Source organism: Pelodiscus sinensis, chromosome 3, assembly GCF_049634645.1.
Source record: "Pelodiscus sinensis isolate JC-2024 chromosome 3, ASM4963464v1, whole genome shotgun sequence".
NCBI lineage: Eukaryota > Metazoa > Chordata > Testudines > Trionychidae > Pelodiscus > Pelodiscus sinensis.
In genome coordinates, this window is record NC_134713.1 from 91533687 (window position 1) to 91559435 (window position 25749).

The window sequence follows — 25749 nt, forward strand, 5'->3', positions numbered from 1 at the left end:
AAGTAGTTGCTCCTTGCTTTGAAAATAATGTTATCTTTTAGACTAAAAGAGAAATTGAAAGATGCTTGAATGGGAAAACAGCTACTGTAAAATCCCAACTATAATGCGCACCTACCTTTTAAACATGAGAATTCCAGCATAAACTGAACTCCTATCTATAATGCGCACCCTGACTTTGCCATATTTTGTCTTGCCTTTTTGTATTGCCAAGTAATCACATGTGAGGGCACGAGTATACAGTGCGCAGCATTTCCATGCTCTCTTTGGGATGCCATGAGTTGTCGGCGATCTTACATGACTGCTGAAAAACTTAAAGTTGTTAGCTATGTTGAGGCTCATGGCAACAGAGCTGCCAGCTGTGAATTTGATGGCATAGCAGAGTCTAACATTCAGCTTTGGAGACAGCAGAAAGAGCGCCTACAAGCACTTCCTCGGATGAAGATGGCTGAGTGAGGTAGAAGCGCTGCATATCCTGAGCTGGAGGCCAAGCTGGTTGAATGGATTGCTGAGCGTAGACAGCAAGGCGGTGGTGTTAGCATTGCGGAGGTTAGAATGAAGGCTTTGACCATTGCCAAAACATGCGCTAACACAGCCAGGTTTAAAGCTTCGCATGGCTGGGTCAACCGGTTCATGAATTGCCATGGCCTGTCGGTCTGACACCGAACAACAATTGCACAGAAGCTACCCATGGACTCAGACACCAAGGTACTACAGTTCCAAAAGTTTATCATAAAACTACGCAAGAAGCACTGCTACGACCTTTCATTAACTGGTAATGCAGATCAGACGCCATTAAATTTCGATAATCCCTACAACAGAACGCTTGAAGTGAAAGGTGCCAAGACCGTCTCCATTGCTACCACAGGCCATGAAAAGTCTAGGTTTACCGTAATGCTTGCTTGCATGGGCGAGAATGAAGCTGCCTCCTTATATTGTGTTCAATGCCAAATAATGTTATATTCCTGAACACCATTCATGTGCGTTTTCACCCTAAAGGCTGGATTGACGAAGCTTTAATGCTTGTATGGCTACAGACGGTTTGGGCGAAGCAGGCAGGTGGACTTATGAGAAAGCAGTCTCTAATAGTTTTGGATGCATTTCGGTGTCATCGTTTGCCATCCGTCAAGAAAAGGCTTCATCAGGAAAAAACAGACTTGGCAATTATTCCTAGTGGAATGACCAAAATGTTGCAGTCACTTGACAAGACAGTTAACAAGCCAATGAAAGATGTACTATGCAGGAAATGGAACACCTGGTTGTTGGAAGGTGAACATACATTTACTGCATGGCCCCCCAGGTGAGATGGATACTGGACTGGCACTGGGTCAACCTTCGCCTCTTCTTCGCCCTGGCTGCAAAGGAGCAGCTGCTGATTCAGCCCAGCATGGGACTGGCAATCCTTGAACAGGAGACCAGGTCCAGCTCAGGATCGTTCAAGGCCATTTCTTAAGAGAGTGCACTACCAAGACACGTCTCGTATAGCTCAAGGGGGATGGTGTGGCCACTGAACCTGAACAATATCTAAGCACTACAAACTCAAATATAATTCTAGACAGACATCTGAAATAAAAAGACAAGGCATCTTGCCTGCTTCCTGAAAGAAAATAATTACAAATGCCCACAAAAAGGTGAAGCTGTTTAGGATGATATGGAAGATTTACAGATTCTAAACTAGCTTAAGAGAAGATATATTCAGCAGTAATGCAGGCCCAAACCTGTAAGATAGTAGCTTAAGCTGTTAGCCGTATGTTGATCAGCAGTGACCCTCAGTCACAAAATAGCCTAACATTACTTTATAATACACCGTTTTGTTAAGATCTTGCTTAAATATCCAGTTTGAGATATTTTGAGATACATCAATACCTACATGTCTGCCATAGTAATCAAAGTATCTGTATGTTAATAAATTAGTGATAATTAGCCTATAGGATACTAGCCTACAGGATAAGGAAAATCTGTTGTTATTCATGTGAGGAAGTTAATTATAAAAATTTCCTAGAGGTAAGACTGCTAAGCACTAGAAGAAACCACCTACGACTCTCCATCACTGTAGATTTTTAAAAGCAGAATAGGCATCTGTCAGGAATGGTCTAAGTAATATTTAATCCAGCTTTAGTTCAGGGGACTGGACTAGATGACCTATCCATGTCCCTTCCATCCTAAATTTCCATGATTCTATGCTTAAAAAGTTACCATAACAACCATTTAATAAAATTGCCAAGTTTATGGGACATAGAGCATGCCTGAGATTTCTCTCACCAGCTGTTAGAAACCACACAAATATTTCAAAGCAAGACTACTTTTACCATTCCACTGTAACAAAGGGTGTGGGAGTGTGAAAAGGAAGAGAGAGCATTTAGGAATCACACAGCGACTGTGTGGGCCTACTAGAGAGAATGGTAGACTGAAATTCAGAAAACCTAGTTCTATTCCCAGCTGTCACACTAGCTCACTGAATGACTTTAGCCAAATTACTTCACCTGTCTATGCCTTATTTTCTTTGTGTAGATGATGATGTTTCCCTTCTTGAACTCTACAGATGAAAAGGGGTATGCAAGAGTTAGATATACTTTACCATAGGAGTGTCTGAACTGCATACGTACATGATTATTACTACATCAGTAACCACCACTTCCTACCTACACTATTTCTCTGTCTGCTCAAAGAACTATAAAAAAAAGTGGCAAAAAATTTCATTAACCTACTTTGGGATTTCCTCCGAAACCTTTTTCTCCTCAGCTTGCCAAGAACTCAGCTCAACTCCAGATTTGGTCTCTCAGTATTTTCTTTGTGTAGATGATGATGTTTGGCAAACAGCAAACCTCTAACGAGTTTATCAGAGTTAGATGGTATTCTGAGAGTTAGTATGAAGTGTTAAATTGGGGGTGGGCATAGGTGTACTACACAATCATGAAACAGCTTATACACACGCTTACACTTAAAATATCAGATCACGTTCTTTACAGTTGGTCCACTCGTTTTTGTAGCCATTCCCCATCTAGACTCTGAACTATTCACTTCTATACTACATGCTAACCCATGATGCAAGTCATCACACATTTACTATCCCACCTAATTTTTTAAATGTCAGGACAAGCCAAGATCTACCCCTTCCCCAAGACATCATCCTTTCCTTGCAGCCCCGCCCTCTCTATTCCCCTTCTTTCCATCACTTGCTATCCCCGGTTCTTATACTCTCTCAGGGTATGGCTACACTGCCACTTTTTTCCAATCCTTCTGTTGGAAGAAAATGTTCCGACATTTGGCCCATCTAGATTGGGCTAAATGTTGGAAAAATCCCTTCTTTTGGAAGCCCCTCATTCCTCGTGGGACAAGGAATACAGGGGTTGCCAAAAGAGCGTGTTTGCCAGAAAAGCTCCTGCAGTCTAGCCATACCCTCACTGGGTTGAGACAGGAGGTGTGGGCTCTGGGGTGTGAATGAGGGATTTAGATGTGGAAAAGGGTGAAAGGTGCAAGCTCCAGGAGAGAATTTGGATGCAGGAGGATGTAGAGAAGGGGACGCTGGCTCAGGGAGGGGGCTCCAGGCTGGGGAGTGTTGGGCTCAGGTGGAAGGTTGGAGTGCTGAGCAAGCCACAGGTTTGTGGATATGAGGATGCAGGAGTTTGGGCTGGGGTGTGTGAGTGGCTCAGGGCAGGGAGGTTGGGCATATGATGGGCTCAGGACACAGATATGCAGTGTGTGAATGGTGCAAGAGTGTTGTGGCAGAAGACTGAGGATGTGAGGGTAGAGGAGTCTGGAGATGTGAGAGGCTCAGGACAGGGAGTTCCAATGTATGATAGGCTCAGATTTAGGGTCATGGTGGGGGGTACAGAAGTGTTATGATGCTGTGGCCAGATGGGGACTTGGCCCCAACTGGGGGCTTGCTGGCCAGGCTTCATTTTTAAATAAAATATTATGTAAAACACAAAAGATTTCATCAGTGTTTTTATTTAGGAGAGGGATGGGGAACCTATTTTGAATAGGGGTCACTGACTCACAGAAAAGTCAGTCAGGGCCACACAAGTGAGATACAAAAACACAACCCCTCCAAACCTCACTAATGTGGCCACAACTGTGCTGGTGGGAGCAGGGGCAGAGTGCCAATGGGTGCTGGGGCACAAGACAGGGTGCTTATGGGTGTTGGGGCATGGGACAGGGTGCCAATGGGAGCTGGGGCAGAGGACAGGGTGCCAATGGGTGCTGGGGCAGGGTATTTGTGGGAGTCTAGGTGGGGGGAGGGGACAGGGACTGGTAACTGGGGATCCTGCAGCTGACACCAAGGCCCTGGAAGTACGTGGACTACGCTGGTCCATCGCTTGCCTGATGCCTTCCTGCGCAGGGGGGAGGGCGAGTCCCAGACCCCGCGCCAGCCCCAACTGCTGGGGCAGCATGCGCCACCCAAGCAGCTGGAGCCAGCACGCTGGAAACATTATTCCCCTGTTGCCTTCCCATGCGGGGGAAGAGGGAGTCCTGGACCACGCCAGCCCCAACAGATGGGGCAGCGCGCACCTTGCTCCTCTGCTCCCCAAGGCAGCATGGGACGCCCAAGCACCTGGAGCCGGTGCGCTGGGGACTTTATTCCCCCGCTGCCTTCCCGTGCAGGGGGAGGGTGGAGGCGGAGTCGCGTACCACGCCAGCTCCAACTGCTTGGCCAGCGTGCGCCTTGCTCCTCCACTCCCCATGGCAGCGCGTGCCACTCGAGCAGCTAGAGCCGGCACAGTCCCGGACTCCCAGCCCCTCCCCCATGCGCAGAAAGGCAGCATGGGAACAAAGTCCCCAGCGTGTGATGGACCGGCATTTTAGGTATTGTGCCAGCTGTTGGGGGGGCAAAGAAAGCAGCCTGCACTTCTGGGACCTAGTGTGCAGCTGGAGAAATCTCCCCATCCCCGCAGGAAGACTGCGCTACCTTCATAGTCCCTGGAGGTAGCATCAGTGCGGCATTAATATTGGGGGTGGAGGGCGGGGGGAGAGGTCCCCAAAGCCTCGCAATTGACTGGTCAAGCCTCCCTGATCGACCACTCGATCACGATCGACGGCTTGGTGACCACGGCTTTAAAGGAAGTGCACTACCTGAACCTATTCTACACTCAACCACTTAATCCAGGTGTACACTAGAAAACCAAGTACGTATAACTACATTGCTTGGGGCATTCAAAATTTGCATCTCTAAGCAATACAGGCAGTCCCCGGGTTACATACATGATAGGGACTGTAGGTTTGTTCTTAAGTTGAATCTGTATGTAGGTCGGAACTGGCGTCAGCCGCTGCTGAAACTGATCAGTTTCAACCGCGGCTGAATCTGGATGCCAGTTCTGACTTACATACAGATTCAACTTAAGAAACCCAGGCATCCCCAAGTCAGCTGCTGCTGAAACTGATCAGCGGCTGATTCCAGGAAGCCTGGGGCAGAGCAACTCTTCCTCGGGCTTCCTGTCGTCAGCGCTGGTCAGTTTCAGCAGCAGCTGACTTGGGGACGCCTGGGGCAGAGCAGCTGGGGTGCTGCTGGGTTGCTCCAGTAGCGCAGCTCCTCGGCGCAACTGGAGCAACCCAGCAGCCCCCAGCTGCTCTACCCCAGGGGTAGGCAAGAAAAGCCTGGTCTGCTGGGGGGGGGGGCACTAGCTGCACCCCCCCCCCCAGCAGACCAGGGGGACAGGAGCAAAGCCGCCCAGGCGGCGGGAATCCCGCTGCCTGGGCGGCTTTGCTCCGGGGCAAACGAGCAAAGCCGCCCAGGCAGTGGGACTCCCACCGCCTGGGCGGCTTTGCTCAGGTGTCCCTGGTCTGCTGGGGGGGGGGTCCAGCGGCTTTGCTGGACCCCCCCCCAGCAGACCAGGGAGACCGGGAGAAGCTTTTCTCGCCCCAGAGGACACGGGTGGCGACCCGCCGCCCGTGAGCTCCGGGGCGAGAAAAGCCCCGTTCGTAAGTGCGGATCCGACATAAGTCGGATCCGCGTAAATCGGGGACTGCCTGTACAGTTAAACCAATCTAACTTCTAGTGTAGACAGCACAAGGTTGATGAGAGAATTCTCCACCGATATCAGTGCTACTGCCTTTTGAGGATGTGGACTACCAGTGCTGATGGGAGGCCTCTCATCAGTGTAGAAGGCAGTATATTCATTGTGACATTTTAACTACAGACCTTTCCCTAGTTTACAATCACGTTTGGGAAATTTAACACTTCACACTAACTCACAGAAGACCATCTAAACATGGAGACTGTTCTCATATCCCACTTCATTACTGACAATTACCATGGTAAAAACACCTCCCTTACGCCAACCACTTAACTTGGTAACGAGACAACCTGTACAATTTTGCAATAACTTCTCAAGATACACATGCTTTCCCACTTCCCCTTCCTTTACTTGGGACACACACAGAGTCCAAACCCTGATCTTTTCATACTATAATCACAGCTCTGGCTCTTCAACCTAATCCCCATCTCTACAGCAAACAAACAAATATCTAGCTACCTGTTCCACTTACTGCCTTTACCATTCAATAAAGCAGCAGTATACCCCCGAATGAAGATGCAAGTAGTTTTTAGAGCTTATTGCCTGCTTTGGGATGGGGGGGGGGGGGGGTGAGGGGCGAGATAACATTACAAGGACATGTTCTTTAATTCTGTATTTCCTGGACTTCATAAATTTGAGTTTTGCTGTACTTCATGTCCTGGAAAGACAGAAACTATCACCAAGCAACCTTAACTGTTGATTAATTATTTTTATTGTTATTTCTTTGCCATTTAAAATCTACTTAACTTCAGTGAATTACAGTTCAGAGAAAGGATGTGTATGACTCAATGCCTTTTCCCTTCACTTAAAGTGCAAGAATTAACAATATTTATCTTCCAAGGGCCTTTAGAAGTACCTCCAGCAAAACGTGGGAAGATCAAAGTTGACATTCCTTGTATTTCTAAAGATTAAAAACAAAAAAACAAAACCCAAGCAGAAGGGAACAAACAGACCAACATCTTTCTGGTCTTTTTTTTTTCCCCCTCTACAGCAGTAAAGATAAAGAACCCTATTATATATATTTATTTGCAGGTCATTTATAACAAGGTAATATTCATCTCTCAAAATGCCACTCTGAAAAAGCCCTCCTCCACAGGAAGGAAAATAAAGAAAATACAGATATAATGCTTTCATAGGGAAATCAGAGGTTAGCAAATGTACAAAATATAAAATTGACTTCTGCACTTCACATTACTTGGTTCTGATGCCCTGTCCTTCTACTAAGTATTGACTGCCATCTCACTACCAAAAATCAAAAACACTTACCCCTGCATTGCTGTATATAAGAAAGAAAATTATGAAAGAAATTCAGCTGTGCTCTCCCACATTTATAGTCACAGAGACGGTATCAAGAACTGCAGAGCTATAGCTAGTCGCCTGATGTGATTTTAATCCCCCAACCACCAGGCAAAGCCCGAAAGATGCCAAATGACAAGCTGTTTTAAGTGGAACAGTTGTTCTACCACCAGCAAGAGATACAAGATGAAAATGATGGGTTTTTATAATTTTCACTTGCTATTCTTGATGGGATATCTGGAACCCCCAAGTGAAACATTCAAGTATTAAGGCACCAGTGCTTATCAATGTTAAGGTATATCTACTAGTAACTAGGAGTTTGCTCCCTAGTGCAGGTAGACAGGCGCTAGCTCTGCTTGAGCCAATGTGCTAAAAACAGCAATGTGATTCATAGATGGCAGCGTGGGCTAGCCCAGGGGTCAGCAACATATGGCACACAGATCATAAGTGGCACATGAGCCAATTTTCGGTGGTACACAGAATCTGTGTCGGAAACTCAGCCCCCCTCTCCAGAGCCCACGCAGCTGCAAGGCTTTCGGGCACATGGGGGGTGGTATATGTGAAGAAAGCCCCGACTCGCACCCATTCCTGGTTTCTCCAAGAGCCACCCCAGCTCCCTACACATCTCCACCAGGCAGCACAGGAACCCCGTGCAGAGCCAGGACGGGCTCCCTATTCCCAGGTTGAGGCCCCATCCCTACATGTGTGCTGCTGCTGCTCCACCTACCCATCCCTGCCAGCATGCAGGGAAACTGAGGGAGAAGGAAGCAGTAAGGTGAGGGAGTCCACCCCTGGTGCCCGAGAGCCACCCCAGCTCCCTGCACTCTTCCACCAGGCAGCACAGGAACCCCAGAGATGCAGGATTGAGGTCTCACCCCCGCATGCATGTTGCTGCTGCACCGCCCACCACAACCCTGCCGGCATGTGAGGACTCACAGGTGAGGGGGAGGGAACAGGCTGCCCTGACCCTGGGGCCTGGTCGGGACCGTCCCCAAGCAGCCGCCACCGTGCAAGACGGGCAGGGGGGATTTGGAGTGTCAAGGGCTAGGCGGTGATGAGGCAGTGAGGGGGGCGGGGCTGGGTGAGAAGGAAGTAATTGAGTGGGGGAGTCTACTTCTGATGCCCATGAGAGCCGTCCCGGCTCCTTGCACCACTTCCACCAGGTGGCACAGGGACCCCACACAGATCCAGGACAGCCCTCCCCTCCCCCTGAGAGAGGGGTGGGGAATGGCGGGCCAGGTGCTGGGATGAGGATGTAATGGGGGAACTGGAGAATGAGGTATGATGGGGTCAGGCTCAGAGGGTTTTGAAGAAGTCTTTTTTTGCTTCTCACTTGTGTGATCCCCAACTGACAGTTCCCCACCCCTGCCATAAATAAAGAAAACATTGAAACCGTTTGTATTAGACATAAATTAATATATTAATTTATTTAAAATGAAGTCTGAAACTAACATGAGAAAGTTAAAACACTTCATCTGTTTAATAATTTAAATTAAACCATTCTCCCTTGCTGCAGCACTAGCAAAATGGCTCAGGCGAAATATGTAACGAATGGTCAGTTTCCATTAGCAACTGGTGGTCCACGGAAAGGTTTGCATTGAGCCAGGTGGTTCCCGGACCAAAAAGTTTGAGAACCACTGCACTACAGGGTGAGCACTGCCCAGCTGCAGCTCCGACGGGCGGCAGCAGGGGCAACTGAGGGGAGAGGGAAACGTGTGGGGGGTTCCTCTGCCCCAAAACCACATTGGCCCCGGGCATCTGGGTCTCTGGCAGGAAGACAAGGGCACCACGAGCCGGACCCCTACAGGACCCAGCTCCCAACAGGGATGAACACCTCAGGGTCACCTAACAGCCCCCCTCCCAAGCCACCCTGACCCCAGCCTGTGCTAGTGATCCAGCATCACACCACCTGCAATATGGGAGCCAGTGCTGCCTTCCTGCGGCTAGGGAGGAGCCCCAAGGCTCTGCGCCTCATCCAGCTTCCAGGGAACCGCACACACACTGCTCTTCCCCTCCCCACAGAAAAAGCCAGAGCAGAGCCCAGCGCAGGTAATCAAGTGGAGCACCCAAGAGAGCTCCTCCCCCGCTCCTGGGAGAGCAGCGCAGCCCAGGGCAAGAAGATTAACCTTTCTGAAGTAGTGTGCCTAGATTTGTAGACCCCTGGGCTAGCCACAAGAGTACTTACCCACAGGGGGTCATTCAGATTTCTGCTAAACTGACTAACTCAAGTTGCTGTGGCCACATGATCATTTTAGCATGATAGCAAACTCTCAGGTTTGTGTAGACATACCTTTAGGATGACATAAGCACCTAAAGTCAATAGGTATTTTAAGTCAAGCTACAAAAACTATAGAAAAATGAATGTGTGGAAATGCTACTTAGCACTAATCATAATTAAAACCTACAACATTTATAAAATTAAGTGTTTCCACTCCACAAAGGATATAATTTATCAGAAGCTCTTAGAACTTATTTTAATTAGAATCTAATTTGTTTTGTCATGGTATTTTACTCTGCCAGTTAGTTATCTTCAAAGCCAGCAGTATGGTTTTGCTTTGTTATTACAGTAAGGAAGTGTATGTGTATACGCAACACATACAACTCAACCAGTCAGTATAAATATGGTATTCAATGTACAGTAAAAATAATGTGAACATGCCACCATTTAATTACAGAAGAAAGAAAATATGGCTTTAAAGCATAGGCCTAATTCAAAATTCTTAAGTACCCATCTAAGTGATAGTTGGGAGAGTGAGAAATATTGCATTTTTCAATTAATCTACATAATTGTATGATGCTTACAAATTCATGTCTTTAAAAGTCTCAGTCCTGCAGCAAATTTACATGATAGCAAACTCAGATCTCAATTCCATACTATAATCATGCCATAAATGTGTCACTCAAATACTTCCTGACAAAATCCTGTTATGGCTACGTCAACTGGAACTGCCATAGTGTACTCTCAACCAACTCTATTACAAAACCCTCTCTCAAGGCATATAGAACAGCTGTAAATCAATGTATCCTGTCTTTCTCAGATAATGATTTAAAACAATGTTTAAGTATAAAAATTAATGTGTGCCAAGAAAACAATATAAAATTTAAGTTTTTATGAATAATTTTTTAGTTTTATAAAAATTTTGATTTTTTTTCCCCCTTTGTTTTGATGGACATAGTTTCTCACGTATTCTGGAAAGTTTCCTTTGTTTTGCTGTAAAACACAACAGTCAATTAACTAAGGCTTGCTCTAAAAGAACTTTTACATTTGGGACAGAAGTTACTAAAAATGAGGAATCTCACGCATAAAATACAGGGATTTTACCTTTAATGTGTAGTCTAATGTCCCCAATCCTGAAAATGGGCCAGAGCCAGAATTACACAACTTGGATCACCTGAGGTTGCAATTAAATACTGGGAGCTAAGGGGTGCTGTCCATAACTTCAATGTGTTCTCAGCTCTGCATACTGCTACCAGATGGGAGACGGGCAGTTCTTAACTGAATTGTCTTGTTTTGATTTGTCTGTCAGCCAGTACCTATGAATCTATTCAATATTTTAAAACTGCTGATAAATTGTTGAAAGTAAGACAAAAATCTTGACTCACCGGCAGGGATTTGGCTGTGAAAACAGATACAGTGGAGCAAATGGATCAAACACACTTAGAGTTTTACTAAGAAAAAAAATACACCTAGAGTTTGAGGAAATAAATTTCAAGAACAAAAGGCAAAAAACAAACAAACAAAAACAAAAGAAAATGAGCATTGTTCCCTCAGATACAAACTGATCCATAGTGACAGTGCCCTAAACTTGTGCATAGATTTCCCACCCTCACCCCATCCCCCACCCTGAACAAACAAAAGCAACTGACTTGCATAACTACCTGCCAAATGCTAAACAAAGTAAATGGAGCTCCTTAACTGTATCAACAACCCTCACAATGGTCAACTATGACCTCACCCTCCACAATTCAAAAAAAAATTACTTAAAAGTCTACTGAACTGCTTAGCACCCATATAAAGGAAAGATTAAATCATTATTCAACAAGCAGCCTACACTAGGGGAGATTGGTATTGTTTAACTAAAACTGTAAACTTTGGTCTCTAACAAAATATTGCTGCTGTGCAAACATAAATAGCCTATTATTTCAGGAAACATTGCAACTAGGGTTGCCAACCCTCCAGAACCGTCTTGGAATCTCCAAGAATTAAGACTGTATCATGTGATAGAACCTTCAGGAATACGTCCAACCAAAATTGGCAATCCTAAATGTGACATATTTTATTCTCAGGAATTTGTATCAATTGCTTAATCTTTGTTATAATTTCAACAGCATTTTCATAGTTCTTCAAAGTTATACACAAACTTGTCTGAATGTGCAGACAGAAAGTAGTTCTCTGCCCCCTGCACATCACCAAACAAGGTGTACAAAGTGCAAGAATTAGGTTTACAGCCAAAATTCTTTTTTAATGTCATATGACTCATTTTATGCCTATCTACCAGTTCATATGACCAAATGCGAACTATGCAGTATCATGAATGTCTGGCTAATACAAATTGCACTCTGGAACTTAATCCACATCTCACAATTTTAAGAGTTTCAGCCCCACTACCACAAATATTTATGCAAGACTGGAGCCTTGAATTAATAAGCCCACATACAAGAGATACTAACATACAAGGGAGAAATGTATTCTACAACAAAATGGCTTCATCCATCACCACCTAAGCAGTCTGTCAGGGTTTTAAATATTTTTTTAAGTATTTAACCTTCTTTAATATGTTATACACAGACTGTGCATGAGTGTATATTACACACAAATTTGAACAGTGAGAAAATACCAGCCAGACTTTAGCTGTTTTAATAGAGAGCTCACTCAGTTTCAAAAACCTTTTTAATTCCTAATCTTATATTTTAAAAAATATTTTAGTAACTGCCTAAACCTTTCACACAATCAGATAAATAAAATAAAATTGTTAATATTTTGTGTTAGTGGCTAAAGATTTTAGTTTGTTTCCCTATATCAAGGGTAGCTCTTAGATTACAGATTCCTTATAAAAGAAATAACATTTGTGCTGCTCTATAATACCAGATTTTGAGGACAGTAAGGTTCTTCCTTTGAGGAAGTTGATCTCGGAATTTTAGCTTAATATCTTGTAGTAAACATAAAATAAAATTATATTTTAAAACTGCTATTATAATCACATTAAGTGGCATTTAGAGTAAACAAATTTAAAAATCGATCAGTTCCTTATTAAACTCTAGAAATCATAGAATAAAGAAAGTGCTGTATATGAAGTAGCTAAACTTCTGTGAACTTCAGGCACTGCCACAATGTTTTAGCCCAGAATGTGACAGCCACATACCAAGATGACGGGCCACGTCCCATTACATCTTAAAAAAAAAAAAGTAGTATAGAAAGAAGCAGCTACTTAAAGAAACAACACACTAAGGTCCACAGAATGTTAAAAAAACCTGACTGCACTCTTGCAAAGAACAAAATTAGACACCTACCATGTCATCTATGTATGATGAGGCTGAGGATTACACGCCAGAGAAAATTTCCATCTGTGGCTATTGCCTTTCAAAATCCATCTTCCTCTTTTTTTCATAGCTGTTCTCATTTTTCCTAAATTTCTCTTTAATGTGCTCCACCTCATTTCCTTCCTATGTGCTTTCATAGAATACATAAGGTTGGAGTGCAGGCATCAGAAAACCCATTTGAAGGAGGGATGCTTTTAACAAGATTGTGGGTCACAGTTTGGCCTGTCCTGTAATACAACACATCACACAATCCAAACTGAATATTAACTTAAACTGTCTTCGATCTGGCCATTATTCATAGATTGAAAACTATGTGAAGGCTCATGAAACATTTCAGCTTATACATTGTAGAGGTGTCAGTGGGGTGCTGCTGATATTGCTAGCAGACCCAAATTAAGTCAACATCTTTATTAATGACCAGAGAAGTTATGATGAATAGTACCACTGTTTTAAATTCTTATGAACTGGAGAGTATGAATACAAACATAAAGGAAACTGGAGTGAAATTAGAATGAGTTTTAACTTGGAAAACAGCAGGCTAATACATGGGAAGGGGAGCAGTAGTCAGTTTAAGGACTATAGTCAGAAAGCAGTATTGCTGCTAAAAACCTCAAGGTGCTAGTAGGCAGCAAAGTGGATGTGCCTTTGGCTACATGCACAGGGGTATTTCGCTGTGGACTAGAGAGCTAGTTCCTTTCTGTAGGAGGGGTACACTCATCTTGTGTTTACTTTTGAACCCTCTGATACTAGAAAGATTGTAAACTGAAAGGAATTCAGAGAACAAAAATAATTAAAGGGCTTTGGGGGCTGGCATGTGATAGGGAAAGAATAGGTATGTAGAGGTTTAGTAAATCTGGGAAACTCAAAGCTAGACTAAAGATCAGGAAACACACAGTAGCAAACAACTCTACAAGGAAAGGTGGATGGACAAGGTGTTTTAACAAGTCTTTTCAGTCCCAAGTGTCTAAATTATGATGTATAACCATAGAATCTTAAACATCCATATTTTGCAGCTGTTTTTCTTCTAACCTTTAAGAGTCGGAGTGTTCTTCTAAATGATGGAGCTCTGATCAGTACAATATATCAGCACATCTGATACTTTGCACTAGAAACTGAAGGCATCAGCTAATGATACACTCAGTATGAAATAAATTAATCACGTATTTCCACAAATGTGATTAAGTCAGACAGACTTAACTTAGTCAAAATCCTACATTCTCTTCTTCTCTCTATAAATCCTAAGATATTGACATAACTTTTTATTGTCTCCATTAAATATCAATAGGGTTCCATGACAATCTCAGACACAACATCTCATGAAAACCTAGAAAACACAAGTGACCACACGTCTATGTAAATCAAGACCCTTGTTTTTACAAGGCTGTATAAGTAGAAATCTATATGGTACATTGATATGAGGTTGTCAAGTCAGTGTTATTTCATATTGCCATAGTGTTATTTCATATTGCCATAGCCAAATCGGTCTATAATATGATGCATACATGAAGCTATATTCTGCCTTAGCATAAAATTTTAGAAAGTCCTGTAATATCAACTATGAGGAAAACTAGTGCTGCGCATTTAGTACTCTTCTTTCCTGTTCCCCAGTGAAGACCTTCATGATGCTAAACATCAATGTTTACCTTTGCTTACAATTTCTATAAGCAGATATGAAATTATACACTTCCAAGTCAGTCACATAGGACACATAAGCAGCAAATAATAGCACAACTTCTATCTTCACCTTTTTCTTAATTAAGAGAGAATTACAAGATTCAAATCTTCTAATCAAGAGAAAGAAATGTATTCAGGGGAACAGAATAACACCTTTCTATTACAATTAAAATTTTACACTTCAGCTGTAATGACAACAATATTTCAAATTCTCACAAATACATATACCTTCAGTCATAGCAATGTTCCAAATCAAATTTTCAATCAACAAACTAAGGTCCCAATAGATGGGACTCAAACGTCTATTCAAACTCATGCAACCGAGGGCAGGGGATAAGGAAAGAGAAAACAAGTGTCTTCTGTACTATTCTTATATGTAATGCTTCACATTAAAGAGCCAGCCCAAAATGTGATTTCAATTCTACAGTAGAGATGCAGCATGTTTACTACAGACAAACTCAAATTAAAAATACTATCTTGTCTAACATGATCAGAGCCTTGTATGTTGTATTTCATCATCTTTCCATGACTGAACCTCACATAGTGCATGTGTTGCCATCTGAATATTAGCCTCTCTCACTTTTGAGCCATTGGAAACGGTTACAGATCCCTGACTGGAGTCCCTCACCTGAAACACCTTTCTGGTCTTGCTCTGTTTTTTATAATCTGGGAAATTCCCACATTTTCACTGCTATAAACTTGTACCAGGGTAGTCTAAGAACAGCGAAAAACAAACACACACACACACACTCCTCTGTCATTTCCACTCCATGAAGCTCACAAAGTTGTTTTGACCCAAGAAAGTTTATACCCAAATAAACGTTAGTCTTTTAAGTTGCCACAGGTCTCCTCGTTGTTTTAGCAAAAATCTATACATTAGTCTGAAATATAAAGTCTTCCATGGATTCGCCCTTCTGACTACCTCTCTAGCCTTCTGCAACAGCAACGAGGGGTTACTCGTGGAGGTAGATGTGAGGTTGGCCAGGAAAGTTCTTAGTCCGGCAACCGAGCGAGTACGCGGCCCTGACTGTTATTTACCAGGTAAACTGTGAAGACTGCCACACCGCCGAGAGAAGCAGCCAACACAAATCAGCAGCGCTTCAAAAAATTGTCCTGCTAGAGGCGACCCCAAGTGCAAGGCGGAAAGAAAAAAAAACCAGCCTAATTCGGGGTGCAGCTTGTTTGCTTAGAAAAATCAAACAGCGACGGCTCGATGTGTTTGGCAGCCCCCTCCCTCGCCTGGGAAAATAAGGTGGGGGCAAGGGTGAAGTCTATATTAAAACTGGGATTGTTACAACTCAATCAAATCCCCGCCGCCACTCCCTTCGCGTGCCAAATTTCCAGCTGGGTTTTTCCACCCCTTCGTGATCACCCTTCGGCCGAGAGGCGATCGCGAGGCCAGTCCCACCGCAGGAAACTTGGGGCTGATTTGCTTTTATGTCCCAGACCCCCCTTCTCCCGTGTGCAGAGAAGGAGCCCGCACGGAAATAAGCCCTGACCACACACCAGTGCACCGAGCACATGGGGCAGGAGAAGAAAGTTACCCGAACAATGGGAGCACCAACAGCTCCGACACGAACGCTACCTGAGAAACTGGCGAGGGAGAAGACAGCGAGTTTCCGAGACATTTAAATGTCCACCTCGCTCGCCAAGCCCCGCAGCAATGAGGCGCAGGCCGCTGAGAGCCCCTCGGACACAGACCCCCCCCAACCAACCCTGCTCTGTCCCACTGCAGCGGCGCGGAGCTCAGCCCCCCCGAGGAGAAAGGGAGCTGGAGGCGAGCCGGGCTGTAACGCCCAGTCCCTGCGAGCTCCGGCGGGAGAACCCCGAGACAAAGCCCCCTGCGGGGCGCCGCAGCCTGGCGAGCTGCTTGCGGCTCTGCCCGGGGCGGGACGCTCCTTACCTGAGCGCCAGCCCCTTGGGAATCGGCCCGGGCCGGAACCGTCCCCCGTCCCCACCAAGCGCAACAGTGCGCCCGTGGCCGCCGCCTCTGCACCTGGTGGGCAGCAGCGGCCAGCGCGGGCTCTTCGCCCCGGGCACTTACCTGCGGCGAACTGAGCTCCGAGCAGGGCCGGCGAGGGACCGGCCAGCAGGGCGAAGAGCGGCAGCCAGGCGGCGGCTCCGGGCTCCATGGCGAGTTTGCAGAAGTTTGGGGAAGATAAGCGGGCTGGCCCCGGTCCGCGGGCAGGGCTCGCCTGCAACCCCCCACCCCGCTGCAGCCGCCACTGCCTCCTCCTCCGCGGCCCGCGGACCCGCCCCCGACCCACCCCGAGGGCAGCCCCAGCCCGGCGCTTCCACGCTCGGCGGCGGCTGCTGCTGCCCGTAACTCCAGAGTTACTTTGCTGCCGCTCGGCGACAGTGGAGGGAGGAGCCGCGCGAGCACGTCAAACCCGCCGGTTCCCAGCGCTGGGCAGGGGGAATGTGGGACTCCGGCCCGGAGCCCAGACGCCGCCAGAGCGGGGCCCGTCAGCGCCTCCTGCTGCAGAGACGCGGGCATGCAGCCTGGCGGGTGGCCGCGGGCACACCAGCTGCTGCTGGAGCCGCTGGGGCCCGGCCTCTCGTGTGTAGCAGCCTCCTCTCCCCGGCAACGTGAGCAGTTTCCGCAGGAGAGCGAGCGAGCGAGCGATGGGGAACGCTCCTGTCTTGGGCTACCGCGGTGTGTTCTCTTCTCCAACCAGGGGAACAAAGGGGGAAAGAGGCAGGATTACAAACTCGCCCCTGCAAGGGCAGACCGGAATGATCCTAGCTCACTCCACACTTTTATTGTTTTGCGTTGGCTCGAGTTTCTCCGTTTTTAAAATATAAATACTGTACTGGAGCGAGGAGGGTATTATTTCAATGCACACCTTGATGCAAACTGGACACATTGTGGAGCCAGTCTATTATATATAGTTGTTGGCCAGGGTGTGCGGAAATATACTTTCTCTCTGGCAACTCGCGTAGCTTGTAATGCTATTAAATCTTATTTAAGTGCATTGGCATTGTAATAAACCATTTACTCAATTGTCTCCACAGATATAGGTGGGCCTGATTCTTTCTCCCACATGTTATCTCCTGGACATTAATGTGGCTCTGGCCGGGTACAAATGTGACTATTGGGAAAATCCAAGCCAAATGTATGCTGTACAGTAAAATCTTGATCCTGCTCCACTGAGTGCAAGTGGAAGTTTTGCCATTAGCTCGAATGGGAACAGGATTAGGCTCTTTAAAAATACCTGAAGTAGTAGGTACATGCACGTTTATTTACACCAGATGACTTCTCCCCCCCGCCGTTTTTAACTGTGAACTTGGTTCCTGGAGTGTGTTTTCCTCTTTGCATAGCAAATTATAATTAGGGATGTTACGAAACGATTGCAACAAAATCTGAAACCATTGAAAACAGATGGGTTTTATTACAAGCTCGAAATTCAACCCAGGTTCATCAAAAGGTTTGTTGTGATTCAAAACCTTTTCCAGCCAACTTGTGCTAATTGATAGGGTGTTTTTGAACCCTGCAGAATTCATGGTTTCACAGCAAAACTGGGTGAAATCAGATTATTTTCTCATTATTTGAATAAAAAGCACACACAGGTGTGAACTCATGGAAATCAAAATCAAATAAAATATTCTCACAGGACCCTGTGTAAGATAATGCAGAGATTTCTTCTGCTGTATCTGACTCCTGGATTTGTGAAAGGGAATTGGAATACAGTTAACCTACACCAATATAGCTGTAATTTAAAATCTAGGCCTTTTATATGATTAGCCCTGATCCTGAGAAGACTTGTGTATTAGCTTTAAAAAAAAACCCAGAAAATCCAATACAAAGACTTTTGTCTAAAAAAGATGTTGGTTTTAAAGACTTTTACTGTGTAGAGGAATCAGATTCATGTGCCCAGGTAAATGTTTCATTTGGGTGGAGTTATTGAAAACCAATCCAAATGTATTTCTATGGAATACAAATGCTGCACATCAAAGAACACTGAGTCTTTCTTTAAACTGACAGAACCAGAGAAATTCAGAGTTATGTTAGCGTGACACATTAACTTCTCATCTAACTGCACTGGTATTCTAAGTGTGGCAGAAAAATGGGCTATCTACTGATTTCAAGTGAACACATTAGGCTGCGTCTAGATTGGCATGATTTTCCGGAAATACTTTTAACGGAAAAGTTTTCTGTTAAAAGCATTTTCGGAACAGAGCGTCTAGATTGGCACGGACGCTTTTCTGCAGAACCACTTTTTGCAGAAAAGCGTCCGTGCCAATCTAGACGCGCTTTTCTGCAAAAAAGCCCCGATCCCCATTTTTGTGATCGGGGCTTTTTTGCGGAAAACAAATCTGAGCTATCTACACTGGCCCTTTTGCGCAAAAGCTTTGCGCAAAAGGGACTTTTGCCTGAATGGGAGCAGAATAGTATTTCCGCAAGAAGCACTGATTTCTTACAGTAGGAAGTCAGTGCTTTTGCAGAAATTCAAGCAGCCAGTGTAGACAGCTGGCATTTTTTTCCGGAAAAGCAGCTGATTTTCCGGAAAAACTGGCCAGACTAGACACAGCCACTACAGTTCCTGTATTTGAGGAGAACCAAGGACACTTGTTAATCCTAATTTTGAGTAAGTTGCTTTAATATAAATCTTAATATTATCTTCAATTCAGATTTTTGTATAAATACAAAAATATTTTACCCCTGAAAATATATGGGAAAAGACTAATTAGGTCCTCTTGACTCCAGTCCTGCATCTGGATCCTTGTGGGTGGACTCCTGAATTCATACTGGCAGATCACATATTGACACACTAGCACAGGGATCCTTCTTGTGGATCTACTTGCCCAACTGGATCATATAGTCCAATATACTGCCATTGAGTACCTACAGCTAGGCTGTGTCTAGACTGCATCACTTTTCTGTAAAAGGGATGCAAATTAGACACATCGCAATTGCAAATGAAGCGGGGATTTAAATCCCCCGCTTAATTTGCATAAACATGGCTGCCGCTTTTTTCCGGCTCGGAGCTTTGCCGGAAAAAAGCGCCAGTCTAGACGGGGATCTTTTGGAAAATAAAGCCTTTTCCGAAAGATCCCTTATTCCTTATTTTAAGAGGAATAAGGGATCTTTCGGAAAAGGCTTTATTTTCCGAAAGATCCCCGTCTAGACTGGCGCTTTTTTCCGGCAAAGCTCCGAGCCGGAAAAAAGCGGCAGCCATGTTTATGCAAATGAAGTGGAGGGATTTAAATCCCCGCTTCATTTGCAATTGTGATATGTCTAATTTGCATCCCTTTTACGGAAAAGGGATGCAGTCTAGACACAGCCCCATAGTATATTTACAAGTGATTTATCTGAACTGGTTTTCACATCTTCCAGTGATGGAGTCTTGTAATTTCCAGTCTTTCCTATCACTCAAAAATTTCTAATTATAGCTAACATTATTCAGGTTAAGGAGCAATGAATGGATCTTCTTTCTTCAGAAATAATTCTGATTCTTAAATGAGTGGAGAGGTCACTAGTGATGAATAGAGCAACTATGAAGTACATGGTCTTTCCTTCGCCAGGGCATGTGCAGAGTCTATGGAGCTCAAATCCATGTTGGCTCAGAGAGAATTATTTTAATGTGAAATAAGCACACTTAAAAAACTTACATTCACATATGAGGTTTCAGATCGCAAGTAGTATGATAGGAACTGATTTGTTATTCTTGCTTTCACATTGTTACAGCCATGAATATTTGCAGCTCTTTGCTGTGAATTAAGAGCAAAGTATAATATATTTAAATTACAGCTTGCACTTCTTTAAAAAAATCTGAGCTAAGAGCTCAGATGCAAAGTGTAAGCCTGAGGTCAACTAAAACAGCAGAGAGAAACTCACAGATGACTTTTCCCCCAAATCCCCTGGAGGGGGAGAACACATGGAGCCCACCATCTTTAATCCCAGACGATTACAGTCTCCAACTAAGGTGAAAAATAGATCTCCCCAAACTAGAAAAAGCTTAATGCTTTGAGAACTCTGCTGGATCTCCCCATTCTTTATGTATTTCTCATTGAAACCCCTACATTGCACTGTCGGGTGCGACTGAATCAGAGGGGTAGTCTTGTTAGTCAGTTTTCATAAAAACAACAAGCAGTCCTGTGGTACATTAAAGACTAAGGGTATGTCTACACTGCATTCCTCTTTCGAGAGAGGAATGCAAATGCAGCAGAGCGAAATTGCAAATGAAGCGCGGATTTGAATTTCCCGTGCTTCATTTGCATAATCGCGGCTGGCCGCTTTTTTGAAATTCCCTATTTCGAAAGAAAAAACTCAAGTCTAGAAAAACCCTTCTTTCGAAATAACCCTTACTCCTTAAAAAATTAGCTTTAAGGGTTATTTCAAAAGAAGGGTTTTTTTTTAAAAACAACCCTGTCTAGACTGAGTTTTTTCTTTTGAAATAGGGTATTTCAAAAAAGTGCCCGGATGCCATTATGCAAATGAAGCACGGGAAATTCAAATCCGCGCTGCATTTGCAATTTTGCTCTGCTGCATTTGCATTCCTCTCTTGAAAGAGGAATTCAGTGTAGACATACCCTAACAGATTTATTTGGGCATAAGCTTTTGTGGACAAAGCTTTTTTTCCCCAGGAAAGCCCAAATAAACCTGTCAGGGTATGTCTACACTACCCCGCTAGTCCAAACTAGCGGGGTAATGTAGGCATACCGCAATTGCAAATGAAGCCCGGGATTTGAATTTCCCGGGCTTCATTTGCATAAGCGGGGCGCCACCATTTTTAAATCCCCGCTCGTTCGAACCCCGTGCCGCGCGGCTACACGCGGCACGAACTAGGTAGTTCGAACTAGACTTCTTAGTTCGAACTACCGTTACTCCTCGTGGAATGAGGAGTAACGGTAGTTCGAACTAGGAAGCCTAGTTCGAACTACCTAGTTCGTGCCGCGTGTAGCCGCGCGGCACGGGGTTCGAACGAGCGGGGATTTAAAAATGGCGGCTCCCCGCTTATGCAAATGAAGCCCAGGAAATTCAAATCCCGGGCTTCATTTGCAATTGCGGTATGCCTACATTACCCCGCTAGTTCAAACTAGCGGGGTAGTGTAGACATACCCTCAGTCTTTAAGGTGCACAGGACTCCTCATTCTTTTTACTAGATCAGTCCCCTGCCCTCGCAGCAGGAGCAAGCACCATCTAGATCATTCCTTATAGATGTCTATCCAATCTGCTCTTAAATATCTCCAGTGATGAAGATTCCACAATCTTCTTAGATAATTTATTCCCATGTTTAACCACTCTGACAGTTAAGAAGTTTTTCCTAATGTACAACCTAAACCTCCCTTGCTGCATTTTAAGTTTGAACTGAATCCTCCCAATTTAGTGTTTCTGTAGACTTGCCCAGCCATTCCAGCTAGATTCTAGGAATTTAATTTTTACATTTGTGCAGCAATGAAGTCTTCTTATGACTGCTCATCCATCCTCAAGGCTAAGGAAGCCTTTGCAGATCTTTCACATAATCCCTTATCAATCAATGGCTGTATGTGTATGCAATTATAGAGAGGGTTGTGTAACAGTTCCCATTCCAAGAGTCTTGTTCTCTCTTGCTCATAATTTTTTTCAGGCTGAAAGTTTCCATTCTCTGTCCAAAGGTAGGCTTTTATTTGACTTGTTTTCCTTTTATGAAGTTTTGATAAAATATGATTCAGTCATTTTTAAACAAGAAAAATGAAAAAATAATTTCTTCTATTAACCAAATTCTTGCGACTTATTTTTGAGCATCTGTACATCCAAAAAGGCTGAGGATTGAAATTTAGAATAGAAATAGCCCTCAGATAGGTGCAGTTCATGGTCTTTGTGTAGAAGAAAGTGGTTTTAATTTGATTGAGCAATATCCATTTAGAAATCACAGACCAAGAATGCACAATGTACTTTTTTGTGTAATTCAGAGTTCAGTCCTGCATGGTGCTAATAAATGGTCTTATCCTCAGACTATGAGAATCTGCCCCTTATGAAGCAGCTAAGAAGTGAAGCAGGAGGCATGTGTACACAGTTGGGTACATTAAACTCCTTACATTTCATTAGATTTTAAACCAGCTCCCACCTAACGTTTTTTGTGTGGTCTGGTTTAAACTACAGTAAAACTCCAGTGGTCCGGCACTCCTGATAGTCCGGAACCACCTGGAACCTGGAAGTGCTCCAGGTAGCCGGACAATTGGAGCTGCTCTGCCCCAGGCTTCCCTGAGTCAGCCACTGGTCAGTTTCAGCAGTGGCTGACTTGGGAAAGTCTGAGACAGAGCAGCTGGGGTGCTGCTGGGTTAGTCCCACAGCGCCGCCCCCCCATCCTCCCCCACCCCAGACCCCGCATAGCCCCCCTTCCGATAATCCAGCAGATCTGGCACCCCCTGGGTCCTAAAGATGCCGGATTATCGGAAGTTTACTGTATTATGTTTCCCCACAGCTCCCAGAAGCCTTTAATCTGCCTGCTTCAAGTCCCTAGCCACTATGTCATAACTCCTAAGAAGAATTTGAGGGCATTTTGTACTGCATACTGGGTAATAACATCAGAGGATAGGACTCCCTGTTTCTCCTTCTTTGTTAGGGCAACTATTCACAGAGATGCTGCAACTAAAGCTAGCATTCAAACCATACACACACATATGGATTTCCCGGTGCTATCTCTAAAATCCATCCTTCCTTCCTGCAAACTCTGCTCTTCCAGCCAAGTTCCAGGGAGACTTAGAAGGAGCCTTACTCTTATTATAAGCTTATCAATTAGGAAAAGCTACAACAAGAGAGGGTCTACCTTATGTGGACTTCCTAAAAGGTATGCTAGCTAAGTGCCATTTCAGTGCTGACTTGCAAAATTACAAAATGTATAAGTGCTATTTACAAGCCAACAGATTTCTAAGTCCTGGAAATGGAAACTTCTTTTTTGTTTTTGTTTTTTTATTTTAATCCTTCGTATCACCACCCTCCGAATTTAGGATATTCCACACAAAGAACTACATTAAATATTAATTTTTCATGGTTGAGCACTCTAAAACCCAGAAATGTCTATAAAATAATTCAGTGCAAATTCACTAGCTAGAAAGGTAAAATAAATTTCCCAACTCAACCCAAGGCCCTTTCCTCCAGATTGACAATTTTCAAACAAAAGTAACCAAACAAATACACTTAAAATACAGGCTAATAACCATTTAAGGCATTTTCATACACCATGAGTTGGAAAAAGAGAAACACCCTTCCCTTTTAGTAGCCTTATCAGGCTATTATGGAGAGCTGGATAGATTAAAATAACAGGATGAGATAGCGAGCTTGACTGTCGAGGAAGATCATGTTAGCAGCTGTATTTTGGATGAATTAGAAAGTAATCTGGATATCAAAAAGGAGGAGGTGTGGTAATCAAATGGGATGCAAGGGCCTGGAAAAGAGCAGTAATTTCTGGACAAAGAGAAAGGGCTGGATGTTCTAAATGCTATGAAGCAAGAAATGGCAAATTACAATTGTAATTTATACTTTATTCTTGTATAATTACATATATTACACATACCCAGAGTTTTGGTTACTCATCCATGAAGAAAAATGAGTAACAAAGTAGATGTATGTATTTTGATACATGAAAAATACTGTTTAATAAATGTGTACATAACATTTTGTAATATTACATTTAGGAAGAATGCAATAAGATATGCTGCATAAGCAGTAGGCAGCAAAACTAATCATAGAATCCTAGAACTGGAAGGGACCTCGAGAACTCATCAAGTCCAGTACCCTACCCTTATGACAGAACCAATCACTATCTAGATCAGGGCTACTCAATGTGGAAGCCCCGGGGGCCACAATGATACTCACAGTACATGCTGAGGGCCACAACTTAAGTGTGGTTGCATATACATGCAAATATATATGCAAATAGCTTCTTTCACACTAACGGGCATGAATACAAAGCACTTCCCACAATGCCCCGACACTTCTGGCACCTTCTTCTTGGGGTTTAGAGATGCCAACACCCTGTACTCACCTATTCCAGCCAGCCCATCCACTTGAGTCAGTCAATGCTCACCGCACCTGGGAGACACCTCACCATTGTGGAGAGTCTTCCCAGTAGAGGCCATGTTCAAAGGATCCTACCCACATGTTGAGCCCTGCGTAAATCCAAACCGCACTGCAGGCCACAAACAAAGAGGCCGCAGGCTAGATGCAGCTCATGGCCGTGTGTTGAGCAGCCCTGATGTAAAACACAGTTTCCTACAGTTATAGACTAAAAATCTATTTTCTACATTTGTAAGAAGGATTCCCTCCTGCTGGTTTCTTCCTGAAAAACTTCTTCTCTGGAAAATTTAAACGTTTCTTCATTAGTATTTGGCTCAGATTGTAAATGGACTACCGTACAGGCAATCCCCGAATTACGCGGATCCGACTTATGTCAGATCCACAGTTACAAATGGGGATTTTCTCGCCCCGGAGGACTGGAGCGGCGGGACGCCTGGTCCCGCTGCCCGCCTCCTCCGGGGCGAGAAAAGCTGCTCCCCGTCTCCCTGGTCTGCTGAGGGAGCCAGCAGACCAGGGAGACGGGGAGCAAAGCAGCGGAGGACCCGGGCCGGACCCGCGGCGCTGATCTGGAAGTGCCGCGGGTCCGGCCCGGGTCCTCCGCCGCTTTGCTCAGCATCTCCCTGGTCTGCAGACCAGGGAGATGCTGAGCAAAGCGGCGGAGGACCTGGGGCCGGACCCGCAGCGCTTCCAGCTGATCTGGAAGCGCCGCGGGTCCGGCCCGGGTCCTCTGCGGCTTTGCTCAGCATCTCCCTGGTCTGCTGGGGGGGACGCAGCTAGTGCCCCCCCCAGCAGACCAGGGAGATGTGGAGCAAAGCCCGGGGCCTGTGGTAGAGCAGGTGGGGCGCTGCCGGTTGGTCCCGCAGCACCGCTCCTTGGCGCTACTGAACCAACCCGGCAGCGCCCCAGCTGCTCTGCCCCAGGAGTCCTGATTCAGCCGCTGCTTATCAGTTTCAGCAGCAGCTGACTTGGGGACGCCTGGGGTTCTTAAGTTGAATCTGTATGTAAATTGGAACTGGTGTCCAGATTCAGCCGCTGTTGAAACTGATCAGTTTCAGATTACTTACAGATTCAACTTAAGAACAAACCTACAGTCCCTATCTTGTACGTAACCCGGGGACTGCCTGTATATGATACTTGTGGACCATATGATACTCAATTTACACCTAGCCAGACTGATAGTGTTGTATAAGAGCTAGATATTATGGTTAAGAAGTTAAAATTCCA

General features: G+C 44.8%; 1 protein-coding gene across 7 annotated transcripts in view; it reads right to left on the bottom strand.

The window, feature by feature from the left end:
• Positions 1–17101, bottom strand: part of PTPRK (protein tyrosine phosphatase receptor type K) — a 584676-nt gene extending 567575 nt beyond the window's left edge. For 2 of the 7 annotated variants that reach the window (XM_075924134.1, XM_075924133.1), the window contains exon 1: positions 16567–17099. In XM_075924134.1, the coding sequence (XP_075780249.1) occupies positions 16567–16654 (88 nt within the window). In that variant the 5' untranslated portion in view covers positions 16655–17099. Of the gene's footprint in view, positions 1–16107; positions 16166–16566 lie in introns of those variants that run through there. The other 5 variants (XM_075924132.1, XM_075924131.1, XM_075924137.1 and 2 more) reach the window with 5 other exon arrangements.
• Between the last annotated feature and the right edge of the window lie 8648 nt (positions 17102–25749).